The following is a 14,188-nucleotide window of genomic DNA, read 5'->3' on the forward strand; positions in this document are numbered from 1 at the left end:
ATGCAGTTTTAAAGACTTCTCTAATATGTTCTTATTTGGTGAAATTTTGTGTCAGGATAAAGGTATAAAAACTATCTTTTCTTCCACTATCAAGTTTTTTAATTGAATGAATTTGTGTCATGAATTGGGAGGTATTGTGCATTCCCTTAAGTTTCATGCTCAGCAACTTTTCCTAAGACTAAATATGCCATATTGTTGATCCAAGCATAATGAGCCTTAAACTATCCCAGAAAAAGCCGTACTGAGAGAAAAAGAGCAGACAGAATGAGTCAGAAGTAAAAGAAAGAAAGCACAATGTTGAATTGAGACAAAGAACACAGAGGAGGCTCAAAGTAACATGCAAGGGAGAAAAGAAATACAAATAATTTGGAATCCTTACTTAATTTTCTGTCTGAATCAATACTTCAAGGAAGTCTGCGTGTATGATACCATTCTGAGAAACCTTGGATTTTTTTTCTTATTTTCTTGTCTGTTTTGGAGGGAAGAAAGAGGAGCAATATGTACAAGTTAACTTCTGCACATGGAAGGAATCAGCACAGGGCTCAGATATTTTAGTGGAATCTGAGAATGAATATGGTTTTACACAAATGTGACAGAATGATCCAGTGGAAGAGAGAAAATGGATTTTGCCTCATTTCTTTTGAATTTTGCTATTATTCCTGAACAAGATTAAATCTCTCTTTTTCTGCATGGGCAATATGATATATTGCTTGTGAACACACGTGAACACATGCTTAGCAAAGGCCACTGTGAGCATCAGTACTTTATCATATCAAGTATTTTACTTTATCTCCTAGTTTTAATTTTACAGCTGAACAGAGTCCTACAATGCCTTGACACATTATAGTCTTTTCTAAGAGCTGTTTAATGTCTTGGTATCTGAGTGCTGTAAGACAAAAGCTTATCTGTTTTGTTCAGGCAGAAGGTAGAAGAGAATGATTTAAGGGTTTTATGACTAAAATAAAAATTAATTCTAGTGAAAGGCTTTATCTGGAGGTTGTTTAGCACATTTTTCTGAATACTGGCAGTCTGAATTCTTCCAGAAAATTTCTGCTCATCTAGGGCATTGCTTTGTTTCTGATGCCTGGTATGACTGTGGGTATCCTGAGATGGGGGAAGGGGCACACATGACACCTTGCAAGCTTGCCTTGAGGTAGCAAAGCATTTTATGAGTGCATCTGACCATCAACTGAAACTATCCTAGGAATCTCTAATACTGAATTTCTAGGATCATTTATTGATAACATTAATATTTACATTGTGGTCTCTCACTTAAGGAAGGGCTGCACATTAATTATATCTTTGAACTGTCAGGCATATCTGTAGCTGTGATTTTTGAAGAATAACATTTCCATCATTGAACTTTCTCAAGGACTCAAAGTTCTTTATTTTTTAAAATTTTGTGGAAGAATTTATATATCACTAAGTAAATCAGAAATATATTGTCTTAGCACAGTGCCAAGAGAAACAACTTTACCTAATAGTCGTATTTAAGATAACAGTATTTTCCTCATTATTCATGTGATCTGAATAATACATCATCATAATTTAATCTTTATGCTGTTTAAATTAAACTTGAATTTACAAATTAAATAAGCCCCTTGTCACTGTTTGCCTTACCGCTGTTTTGACTTTTTGTACTGTAATAAACTGACCAGACCTAAAGATCAACTTCTTTGCTCTATAAACCAGTGCACGTAATGTTCCTTTAAGTGCAGATCAATGTCTTTCATTTCTCAGCTACCTGCATATCAAAAATACTTCTCAGCTGTCAGCTCACCTTTACCAAGGCAGTCTTCTCTCAAATGCCTTGTATATCCCAGGCAGACTCTGAAACTGAACCTCTAAATCAAAAGACAAAAGGAGGTGGATTAATCAATAAGGATGCTTTCATTTTCACTATTTTTTCTCCAGGCTGAATCCCCAGACACAACAATCAAATCAATCTAATTTAAACTGTACCAAGGAATAAAAAGGCTACTTGACATAGATACTAGTTTTCACACAGGCAAGATAGTCTTGCTTTTTCTCCCTTTCTCTCTCTCTTGCTTTCTTTAAGTAGTCTTGATTTGGGATTTTCACTTTCTGGAGAAAATTATAAAATGCTTTCCCCCACATATTTATTTTGTTGCTAAATCATTCCTTCTTTCAAAATGCTATTCTATCCCAGTGTTAGAATAATACTTGCAGGCTATAAAATTATTTAACTCATTCATTGCTTAACAAGACTTGTTTTGAAAGGTTGATAAAGCCAGTGATGATTAAAAAATGGTACATGCAAGCATATCTCTCACATTCAAGTACTGGCAGAAAATTAGCAACTACAAGTGTCTCCCTGTGCACCAAATTGTCCTTGGACATGTTCTCAAAAATTTCTCCTTTGCTACATGAACTAATTATTGTCTTATTACCTAAAACTTACGATACAGGCTAAACTGAATTTCTCAGCTACATTTTGCTATTAAAATAATAAAATTTTCATTTTTAACTGGGAATGCAGCCAAATTGTTCCTGATATTCCAGGTGGTGTTTTCCTAGCTTGTTTTAGGGTTCCTGCCAAATCTGCCATTAACCATGAGCTTTTTGGCCTATCACAAGATATGAAAATTATTTAGGAAAAAAAAAGAGTAAGTTAAAGAATTGATGAAAGCTTTGTGTAAAGGGGGTCCTGTTTATAAAGTATATTGGGATATCCACTAAACTTGGAGAAAATCACTTAAGCAAGTCAGATGTTATGAGAGTGGATACTTTTGTTCAGAAGAAAATATACACAGTCTTCTGACTTTCTGGCATGAAGACAACTAATGAAGCAAAGAGGCAAGAATATGTGAAAAGATAAGAGGAATAGGCAGTTCCCAAAGTCAGCTCTGTGCATATCTGGTGAGTCTGTTTTCTGGGTGTTTTAGCTCTTGCTTGTATCTGGTAGTTCTTATAATATCAAAACTGGCTATGCTAACTTAAACAAGCAAAAAACAGGTTCAAAACAAGTAAACTTAGGGAGTTTTGGTTTTTTTTTTAACTTAGTAATTAGTGAAACTCCTGGACACAGAGTCTTATTAATGAGATCTGGAAACACAGATTTGAGGAGGAAATGCAAGTCAAGAGATGCCAAAGACAAAGGTGAGATACAGCCTGCAGGACAAGAGCTCCTTCATGGGCAGAGCCCTGAAAGCTGAGAAGGGAACTGGTGCTGGCAGAGTGGAAATACTCCTCAATAATTTTCCCATAATATTCAGGACTAGATGAATATTTGGCCATACCCATTATGGCTTATGTTAAGCTCTCTTTCTTTATGAACTTAAATTTAGAAGGAAAGCAAATCCAGCTCCATTTTGTTTTAATCTCTTATAATGAAATAAAACAGTGTGGAACAGTATTTTTTTAAAATAAAAATACTTCAGCTATTCAGATACTATATAAAAGTCTTGTTTCCTTTGGCTAACACAGACATATAGGTTTGCACACTGTCTACCCTAAAAAGTCATCATATAAAGCAAGAGAAAGCAAGCTGTAATAAATAGAAGTGACAGTAAGTAGTATGTTTTGTAATACTGGACCCGTTATCTGAGTACACATTTCCTGTCAAAAGCATACAATATTTGCTTGCTTTTTGTCTCCCCAGAATAACTAGCCACTGTGCTTGAGTGCCAGCCAGTGCAAAGTTTGGGCCAGGTTTGTTTTACAAACACAATGGAAGGAAACTGAGGGAAATATATATGTTTTAGGTGGCATGTAGTTTGCCATCTCTGATGAGGGCAAGATTAAATCAACAAAATTGGCAGCTGGAAGAGGACTTATTTCTTTTTCTATTTTGTGGGACTGGCAATGACTATGGGACCCTAGAGTTTCATTTTGTTGAGTCAGTTCTCACGTCTTTAGGCAGTGAATTAATTTACCAAGTCTATGGGAAAATTGTTTAGAGCATTAGCAATTTCTTCATCAAAGGGAATCCCCCTAACTTTAATCTATTTTATGTGATATTAAATATGTCTTATGAATATAGTTCCAGAAGTTTGTGGTGTATTATACCAGCATTAATACTGTTTTAATCCAGGCAGTTAATCATGATATAGTATCTCCCACTGCTATACTAACCTACTCTTCCCACCAATACTAATTCTCTTCTTCTAATTTAGTGAAAGCCCAAGATACTCAATTAGGAGCTGGCATTATGGATTTGTCATATAAGTTCTGTTAATTACCTTTTATGGACCAAGATAGCGCAACATTTATGTTGAGTACGCTAAAAGCATTTAATAGTATACTTAAAGAACTCTAATGGTTTGCTAACTGTGTTGTATGTTCTTAGGAAATGCAATTAGAAAATACATAACATTGGATCTGTCATGCAAAAGAACCATAGTTCTCCTGTTATACCTTGTTCATGTCAGATGCCATAGTAATTACATAATTTGACAATTACTCACTCTAACAGATTATACCCTTCCAAATCAGGTAATTTCTTTTGTGACCAAGATAGCATTGCATAATTGTCAAGTGACCCTGTGGAAAATTAATGAACTGATTAGTGTTACTAATCTTAATTATATACTTACGGCTTTATTAAATGTACAAGGATAAAATTTCCCCAAACACCTAAGGGGTTTAGGATATAGATTCAATACAAAAAATTAAAGAAGGCTTTAGATAGAAACATGGTCCCAAGGTAAATAAAACTGAACTGTATTCTAAGTTCCCATTAATACCTGCCTAACCATGCAAATACTGAAATCTATGATTTTCTTTCTTTTTGACTTAAAAATTCCCTTTGGATTCTACTGCTATGCAAGCCAGAGCTTCTGTAAAATAACTAGTTGTTTTTCATCCATCCCCATACAAAGTTAAAAAAAACCAAAAAAACAACTGCTTTCTTGTCTTAGTTCTCCTTTTCTATACAGTGTCTTCAGGGATAGGCTCAGTATTAAAAGAGACATTTGGTTGTATTTCTACATTTTGGATGTACCCTCAGCATCTCTGGCTAGAACTCAGATTTTGCTCAATTTTTAGAGTGTCTAGCACATGTGTTAGAATTTATCTGCAGTCAGATGACAGATGCAGGGCCAATCCAGCTATTATTGAAATCACAACATCAGGCAACTGAGGTGACCCAAAATCCTCATGGGTGTAGTTGTTAGAAATATAAATGGAATCTCTGTGGAACCTATTGACTGAACTTACCTCCAAAGGATACATCAATGGTTGGAATTTGTCCTGAGTGTGAGTTTGGAGTCAGATTATTTTGTCATGATTAGTGGGGACAGTTTCCCATTGACAAGGAGATCTGTGAGCTGGGAGTGACTTGTTCATCCTACAGGATGAAAGCATTGTCTAGGTCAGTGTTTCCTGCTTTACAGTACATATTTGATTCAAAGCCTTGTATTGTGGAAATGTTTTTAAATCAGTCCGATGAAATTTCTGTATAGTTGCAAAGGCGCATAATGTTCAACAGCCAGTTCTCTGGTCAACATTATAGGCTCTTAGAAAATGCCAAAAGATACTACCTGGTGCCAGCCTTCAACTGTTGAGTGAAAAAAAGCACAGCTTCATTTCTACTGCTGTAAGATTTTTAAAAGATGCATTGGTCGTTACTAATAATGTTCCAATATTTTATTATAGGTTACATATGAAATTGCTGGTGCGATAGAAAAAAATAAAGATTCCCTTTCACAAAATCTCATATTTGTAATGAAAAGTAAGTAAATGCTTTTGTGGTGACTGTTGTTAGAAATCAAGATATTATGACTTGATTTTAATTTTCATTTTAGTTTTAAGAGACATTTATATATATTTTATCTCCGGTAAAAAAACTCCACCCCTATCTTTATCAAGTATTTACATACAGAATTGTTTGAAATTTGCTTTAATTTAAAAGCTTTTCGATTCATGAACATAGAGCATCTTTATCATGTGATGTAAAGAAAAACATGTAATATGATCAGTGAGAATGACTTACAGAAGACAATGAGTATGAGCTACAGCAAAAATAAACCTCCGAAAACAGGGGAAGGAAATTGGGCTCCCAAAATCCTAGAGGCAGCAGTGGGTTGTACTCCACTGCTTGAGTACCTTTCTAAAAACAGTAACTTGTGGGCGTTCTTATGGTTTTCAGTGAATAGATATAAATGTCCATTGAAATGCAAAATTAAATGCCTTTCAGTGTGCATGTTGCATAATTATGCCTAATAATAATAATGCAACCAAATAATTAATTAATTAATCAAAATTAATGATTCATAATTTGATTAATGAAAACCTCTCTCATTTCCCCTTTCTAGAGAGGAAAAAGCAAAGCATTTTCCTCAGAGAAATGCCTGTGTCACCCTGGGGCGTCATTTGTCATCTCTCCAACCACTGTAGTGTTTTTCACTTAATGTATTATACACTTATATTTCTTTCCTTAGAAATTGAGGCCCACTGTTAAAATATATTATATTTTAGCAATTTTACTGTAAAATTAATCAAGCACCATAGTAAAATAATTGATGCATTTTAGATGCAAAAAGTGTACATTCCAAATGAAGAAAGAAATGAAAGAAATTATCTTGAGCATAAGCCTATTGATTGTAGTTTTAGAGATATTAAAGTTCTCACTACTTGGAATATATATGATAATCTGCCAAAGAGCAGGTATGACAACTTCCAGTAGGTTCAATGAGAGAAGATTCCTCCATTCTCTCACATAATCCCTTTTTGCACTTTCATTGCTGTTTTATGTAACTAGCTATGCAACTGTTAAAAAGCAAGAATAGAGGATGAGATTGGATATAAAAAATTTAATATGATGAGGGTGAGTATATATACAACTGAGGAATAATAATAATAATAATAATAATAATAATAGTATCTGCAATAATATTAAAAACATGTAAGTCATATAAGGGCTAAGTGCCTTCTTTTTTAAGTGACTTAGGCTCAAAACCTGTTAATTGCCAGTGACATATTTCCTTTAGAGTCAGTTTCATAAACTGTGTGATGTCTAAATTAAGTGCATGCTTCCTTTGACTTTCATTGAATTTCATTTCCTCAATCAAAACTTTTAAATATAATAACATTAATTTGTATATATGTGTAGGAGTGTGGGACATGCCTGCCTGAAAAGTATCAGAAAAGACTTTTGACATAGGATGTATCTGTTCTAATTTGAAAGACATAATTTATATGCCTGTCCTAATCCTACTTATTACATTTTAAACATATTTATGCCCACTGATCGTGCTGAAATAATTTCAATTATCTGTTTCCATATATTCCTCATAAATTTAATGTTCTTGTTAAGTAAGGAATTTCCACAGAAAAAGAGAAACAAATCTATTGCATTTATCATATAGTAAGAAACCTGTAACCATTTATTAAAGAGTAAACTGAAGATTTTTACCTGCTAAGCTATTATTTATGATGCTTATCCCATTCATCTTTCTGTGTTTTTTGTTTATTCTTATGATATGTGTGATCATAATGCCAGTTTTCTAGTTCTTAAAAAAAAACCTAACTGGAATTCAGCATGGTTAAGGATGTATCACACAATGAGTTCTTAACACTTATTGGTGCTGTGGCAGTACAAGCAGCATGTAATTATCATGTTCATCTTAAAAACCCTGTGGCCATAAATCCATTAAGGATAATTAGACTGAAATTAGGAGAAAGTATACTATCTGTCTTAAAATTCAGATTTTTTTTTTGTTTAAAAGCACCTCCTGGAATCATATGTACAAGTAAAAATATATCTGTATGCCATTGTCTTTTTTCTGTAAATGTTTTTAAGTGTGCTCTTGATATAGAGAAACCACATTTTCTACAGTTCTCTTCTTTGCATTGTCTTTTTTTTAAAATCCCTGCTCATGTTTTGGGTATATATAATTCAGTGCAATGAGTGTGTATAATTTATTTCTGCCAAGTGCCTTGATTGTTTCTAAATACTACATGTTAGGAAATTGTGCAGAACTCATCTCTTACATTGCTTTAATAGATGGATAAATTGGGAATCTGTAATGGAACAAAATTCAGAGGTGATGATCCCATAAGTAATTAAGTTTAGACAAATCAGTCTGAAGGGTTTTGGTTTATGCCTTCTATTGGTTCAGCACAGGACCTGAATATGTTAAAAATATTGTTACTATTTTCAGACATTGAATTTCTTTGATAGCTTTGATAATGCTCATTTTTTGATTTTTCCATTTGTTTTACGTTCACTTATTTAATTCTCTCCCATTGTGTGTCTTTTTACTGACAAATACCATAAATATAATTTCCTAACTTTTATTTTATCTTCATGCATTTCTTTCTCTTTTTTTATTTCCAGCTAGTGAAAATGTGGTCATCAATCAATTGTTCCAGTCCAAACTGACCCAAACTGGATCACTTGTTCCTCCATATCATTCCCTTAAAATCAAAGGGTGTAAAGCAGCTTTGCTCAGTAAAAAAACGTCTGTAACTTGTGCAAGTGGAGAAGCAAGGAAGTATATTGAACTCAGCAAGGTGAGAATTTAGGATTCTTTCCACTGTTGGCCCCTTGAAGATTTTTCTGTTATTTTGTCATTTCTGAGATAATCTTGTCCTCTGCTTCATTCTCTGTAGTCATTACATTATTAAAATAATTTAGTACTTAATCCCAACTCTAAAGCAGCAGAAGTGAGAAAAGGTTCTAATTTACAAACACTAATAATTCTGGTTCAGAAATCTCTTTCTTGGACTCTTTGAGCAGAAGGTTAAACAAGATAGTGAGGTCCTTCAAGCCTGAATCATTCCAGGATTGCCTGGTTCCAGGGTTTACTAGCAGTCAATCCAGTCTTACTAATTTTAGGTTCTATAGGAACACTTCTTCATTTTTTCTCCTTGAAAGGCTTTATGGTGAATAGTTGAGTAAATTAAAACATAGGAAGTGTAAAAATAAAATCTTAATATTCTTATTATGTCAACATGAGAAGATTTCTGGTTTGCTAAACACAGTTTTGTGTGGTTTCATATGAAGATCAAAGGTAAATTTTGGCCACCATTGTTATTTTAAATGGTGTCTTATAGTAAATTTTCCCAGTCAATTTTAAATCAAAAATATGCCTCATTTCTAAACTTACTTCTTTTCCTGCTAAGTCAGACAAAAAACTTAAAAGAAAAACCCAAAGTAACACCATCCACAAACCATAAACAAAAGCAAAAAAAGAGAGGAGCAGGAGAGAAACTTTGAAGATTATCAGAAAATTAATTGTTCATGTCACATGGAACATCTCTCTTGAAAAGAAATAATGTGATTTAGTGAGTTAATTCATGACAGAGCTTTGGAATTTATCCTTCTAGAAAAGAAGCACGCACTTCTCACAATACATCAGCTGCCTCACCAGGCTTCTTGAATCTTACAACTCTATTTTTGGTTTACAGCTGCATAAAATTGATTCTGTCATGGGACAGATTCTGTCAGAATCTGTCATGGGCAGTCTCCTTAGAGCCTGCACTCATGTGTCATTGTGGAAGGCTTTAGCAATGGGATTTTCCTTATAGCCTCCCTGCTGATAACAGCATAATTCCTGACTACTGTTCTTGTCGGTAATCTCAGTGGAAAAACTTAAATTGAAGTGAATGGTGTTGGTTTAAGGCTATATTTAGCAAACAGCTGAGGCCTTAAAAGGTGCCTTTAGGTGCCTTTCCACTGTAGTAACAGCTTCCTAGAGGAAGCTTCCTAAGGATGTGAAAAAGATCCTAGTCCCATACATGGGAGGAAGTATAAAAAGCATATCTAAGTTAAAACCAGGGCAAAACACTGCACAGTTGGGATGTCTGAAATTATACTGGTTTTGACATGCCCAGAATTGCCTTTAACCTTTAGTTACTCTCTTGAGAGACAGAAGACATTCAATTCCTTTGGGAAGCATGCTATCTGAAGTCAGAAATTTCAGATTCAGTGAAAATGCTGTAAACCTTTAGGCATTAGTTGGAAGGTGGGAAGAACTTCATCCTTCATCTGTCTGCAGAGACAAGGATGGCTTTGCTTCTCAAGCACAGGCTTTGAGAAGAGTTGTGCAGGTAAGACAGAACACTTTGTTGATAGTAAGTTGGCTTAACTTGAGCAAGGTACTGTGCTGCCCTGCAGGACTGGAGCAGAACTTTAAGAATCTAAGCTGTTCCATTGGCAAAAAGCAACTCATTTTTTTGGAATAGGCACTCATTGCAGGAAGTAGGTAAGTTCTTAAATTCTCATGTGGATCAAGCCCACATCTGTAACTGTGCAGTCCCAAATAATTCCTTTCCTTCTTCAATATAGCCTTGAAAATCTGCTGTGGTGGACTGAAATAATGTTGGGTTTGTTATTTTTTACTGTAATTGCAAATGCAATGTAAGAGGCTTTTTCTTGTAAGCTTAAAATTTAAATTATTATAAGTTGGAAAATCATAGCCACCATACTTTTATTGGAGTTTGTTCAGAGGTTAATGGCAACAAAGAGAAGGAAAAAAAAATAGAATAGAGGAGGGAGAGAAAGGGGGACATTAAGGCAAAAATTATCAACAACCAGAGACTGACATTCCTTTTATATCTGAAGTTTGAGTCACAACATACATCATACTGTAGGCAGTAGGAATCATGAAATGGGAGGTACTCATGGTGCTGTGTATGGGCAGCAAGCTAGGCTCCACCTATCCAGGGAAGGGAATTAGAGTAAGTTAAAGTCAAATAGGATTTTGTTGTGAGTCTCCTCCTCTTTCATCTTGTCACTGCAATCCTAGCTAAATGCTTGGTTATATAATTAGAAATGTCTCTACATATGGCCATGTATCTGTTTACCTTTCCATAAATGACTCTTGATGCTGAGCATGACTCTTTGAACTAATGCTAGCATGGTAGGATCCAAGACAACAATGCATCCATTCTGAGGCAGACATGAACAGATCTTTTAACTGGCCAGAAGTCTGAAGCACATAAGGAGTCATAGGAATTTGGGGATGCCAGCTCACGTCTCTGTGACTTATGAAGATCATGTGCCCTTTTCAAATGAAAGATATCTTCATTGACACTGTCACAACTCTTGCTCACATCAACTCTTGCTCCCTTGTTTTCCTCTAATCTTTTTTCCTGGTGCATATTTTGACTCTGTTGTCTTCCCCCACTTACTTTGGAAGAATTGGTATGTTTCAGAGTTTATACAGGAAAAGTCTTTAGATATTTTTTAGGAGGAGATTTTTAGCTTCTTAACAGAGATTTCAAATATACATATAGGTGGGGATTTTTTCTATAGATTAGAGGTACAAGATATTCCAATGTAAAGCTGTATATTACAGGGCAATAGAGAGATACAGCTTGGATAATATAGCCTTTTTCCTTAGCCCATAGCTGAAGATTAAAGATGTCCAAGTTTTGAGAGTTTAAATTAAATTTTTTTTTGTCTTTGTCTTTTTTTCATTTTTCATTTGTTTTTTCTTTCACATTCTGGAAAAAAAAATTTCTTTCCCATGAGAAGTCATATGTAACATGGGAGAGCAAGCAGGAGTTTTAGCATCTGAAGTGTTGTTCTTAGATGTCCCACTAAGTTAAGAAACAATCTTGAACTATTGATTTAAATATTGAGAGGAAAGGGTGACAGCATTATCCATAAGGTGGAGAAAATTCTATTTTGGTTATATTCCTCAGTTATTTTTAAACTTTACTGAAAAGTGTCATTGACATGCTAGTGGTCCTTTTTATGAGAAAAACTGGAACAAGCAGATCTCTTTTACTCTTTAGTTTTGAAGTTGAGGGTGAATTTGCCTGTAAAATCTTATTGCATCCCAGTAAGTGAAATAAAAAAGAGATCCAAAGTTTAGCATGGTGAGTAGAAAATTGCTCGTACTACAGTATTTTTAATGGCATTTGGCTTGAGTGGGCTGAGAAGATGTAAGCTTTTTTGATAAAACTGGAAAAAGCAGTAGGCCAGAATATGCTGACTCAATAGAAAGGGATTTTTATGGGGTAAGTGGACTGAAGAAAGGCAATGGAGAGTTGGAGGTGAAAAAGGTTGTCATTGATAAGGGAGTTTAAATCTCAGAGCTTTGCCAAACCCTGGAATGCAATAATTTTGCCAGCCTTTCTGTAGAAAGTTTAACAAAAGACCCTAAATTCTGGGACCACTTTTAGTGTGATTATTTCCATTTCAGTCTCAAAGACAGGAAGTAGAGCAGCGAAAAATATATTCATTTTCCCCATCCAATTCTGGTGTATGGAGTAACATTGGTTCTAACAAGATAGGAAGTTGTTAATAATTTATGTCTGAAATTGGTGAAAATGTATTAAAAAAGAGAAGTTTAACTGTGTTTACATGTGCAAGAAGAAATTAGAAGATTTTTAAAAAATATTTGTATTATTGTTTTGCTGTTGAGATTGTTTTAAATGATCGGTACTCTTATATTTACTGACTTAAACACCTGCCAAAGGCATAAGGCACCTTCTTACAGAGTTACAGAATTATGCTGCTTCTAGACTCTATGGGATTCTAACTGCACAAGTCCTGCTTCTGCCACAGAGCTCTGAAACATATTGATCTGCCCAGTTATTTGTAAAAGGTGTATTATCACTATAATGTGTGTAGCTGCTTTTGAAATCAAAACTTACCAGTCATGGCTCTGCAAATACCTGAGGATATTTATCCACTTCCCATTTCTTTCTGAAACTCAGTCCTTGTCTATGGCACAGCATTTGTACAAATTTTTTGCCTTCATTAGTCAACTGCAACAATGACAATAAAGGTCTACTGCCCATCTTGAGAAAAAATTGTTGAGTGTGTGCTTTTCTCTTCCACAGCTGTTGAAAAAGAAAGGAACATCCTCATTTCTTCAGAGACTGGAACGAGGGGGCCCAACCACTGTGGCAATACAGCTCAGGGTCAGTGAACATCTTATGGACAGAAATTTGCAAAAGAATCTCCAGATGTTTTAAAGGCAGGATTGCCCTCTGCAGATTGCAGTGGAAGAAAGAAAAAATCTTATGTTTGAGAAAGCATGACCTGGTCAACCCTTTTTAGAAAATAATGTTAAAAAGTTAGGAAGAGCATATGTATTGAGTAATTGTCTTAGCTGCATAAGAGTGATTGATAATTGCTGTTTTGTTGGTTTGTTTTTCTTTCCCCAGAAATCACTTGCAGATATTATTGGGAAGCTGCAGAATTGCACACCACATTCCATTCATTGTATAAAGCCTAATAACTCCAAGTTGCCAGATACCTTTGATCATTTTTATGTGTCTGCTCAGCTGCAGTATATTGGTGTGCTAGACATGGTCAAAATTATCCGACATGGGTATCCAGTACGTCTCTCTTTCACAGACTTCTTGTCAAGGTAAATTCTTTCAAGTTTCATAAAACCTTCTTTCTTACCTACAGTACAAAGCATTCTGTCATGTTCTAGTAGTTCTTGCCATGTTGTTTTGCTTATGAGTCTTTCAGACGTTTTTCAGAGAAAATCTTGTCTGCCTGCAAGGGGTATAGGCCTGTTACTTTTTAATTGAACAAAAAATGAACTTTAGAAATATATTTATAAATTGATAAATTTATAACATTTATAGTGATATGTAGAAATATATTTATAAAGATCATCAGAAAATTAAGTTTTAAAAGTATGACCTCATAAAGGAGCCCTTTTTTTACAATTTATGCTATTTGTATGATTTAAGATATATAAAATATTGTATATTGTCTGCAGATAATTAAAAAGTAGAAGGAGAAGTAGTCTAATTTTTCAGCTTTCTAGGTGTAGGTGTCATGGGTTCATTATTTGTATTTCATAGGCTAGGATTTGTTTATGCCTGGTCAAGAGGTACTAATGCTCATACCACAACTCCATTTTTATTATTGTTAGAAATCAGTGACATATAGAATTAATGTGAAAAGACAAAAAGGTCTACTTCTATCAGAAGGCAAATTTTTGCTCCCCATTCCCAGTTCAGTACTGGGGTTTTGGGTCACTTTATTCTTAATAGATTGAGGAAAGAAAGAGGATTGTCTTGCCCAAGAAGTATTTGTTTAGCAGCCTCATGCACTCAAGACAAGTTCCCATCCCCTTGATTGATGTATATCAACCAGTTATGATCTGGCCTTTGTTATTTTACTTCTGAAGAACAGCATTGGCTGCTTATACAAGTTTGAGTTGTCTTCTTGGAAAAAGTTTGTGGATGTTAAATTACTGCTTGGGCAGAAAATTTTTTCTCTGTAAATACTCAAACAGTGAGGAGTATA

At 34.6% G+C, this 14,188-nt stretch overlaps 1 protein-coding gene across 4 annotated transcripts in view; it reads left to right on the top strand.

The window, feature by feature from the left end:
• The window catches only part of MYO16 (myosin XVI), a 358,619-nt gene that overhangs the window by 263,904 nt on the left and 80,527 nt on the right, over positions 1–14,188 (top strand). For all 4 annotated transcript variants that reach the window (XM_030948473.1, XM_030948456.1, XM_030948465.1 and 1 more), the window contains exons 24-27: positions 5,617–5,692; positions 8,300–8,475; positions 12,760–12,840; positions 13,087–13,292. In XM_030948473.1, the coding sequence (XP_030804333.1) occupies positions 5,617–5,692; positions 8,300–8,475; positions 12,760–12,840; positions 13,087–13,292 (539 nt within the window). The remainder of the gene's footprint in view (positions 1–5,616; positions 5,693–8,299; positions 8,476–12,759; positions 12,841–13,086; positions 13,293–14,188) is intronic.

The sequence above is a fragment of the Camarhynchus parvulus genome, chromosome 1 (assembly GCF_901933205.1).
Source record: "Camarhynchus parvulus chromosome 1, STF_HiC, whole genome shotgun sequence".
In the NCBI taxonomy this organism is placed as follows: domain Eukaryota; kingdom Metazoa; phylum Chordata; class Aves; order Passeriformes; family Thraupidae; genus Camarhynchus; species Camarhynchus parvulus.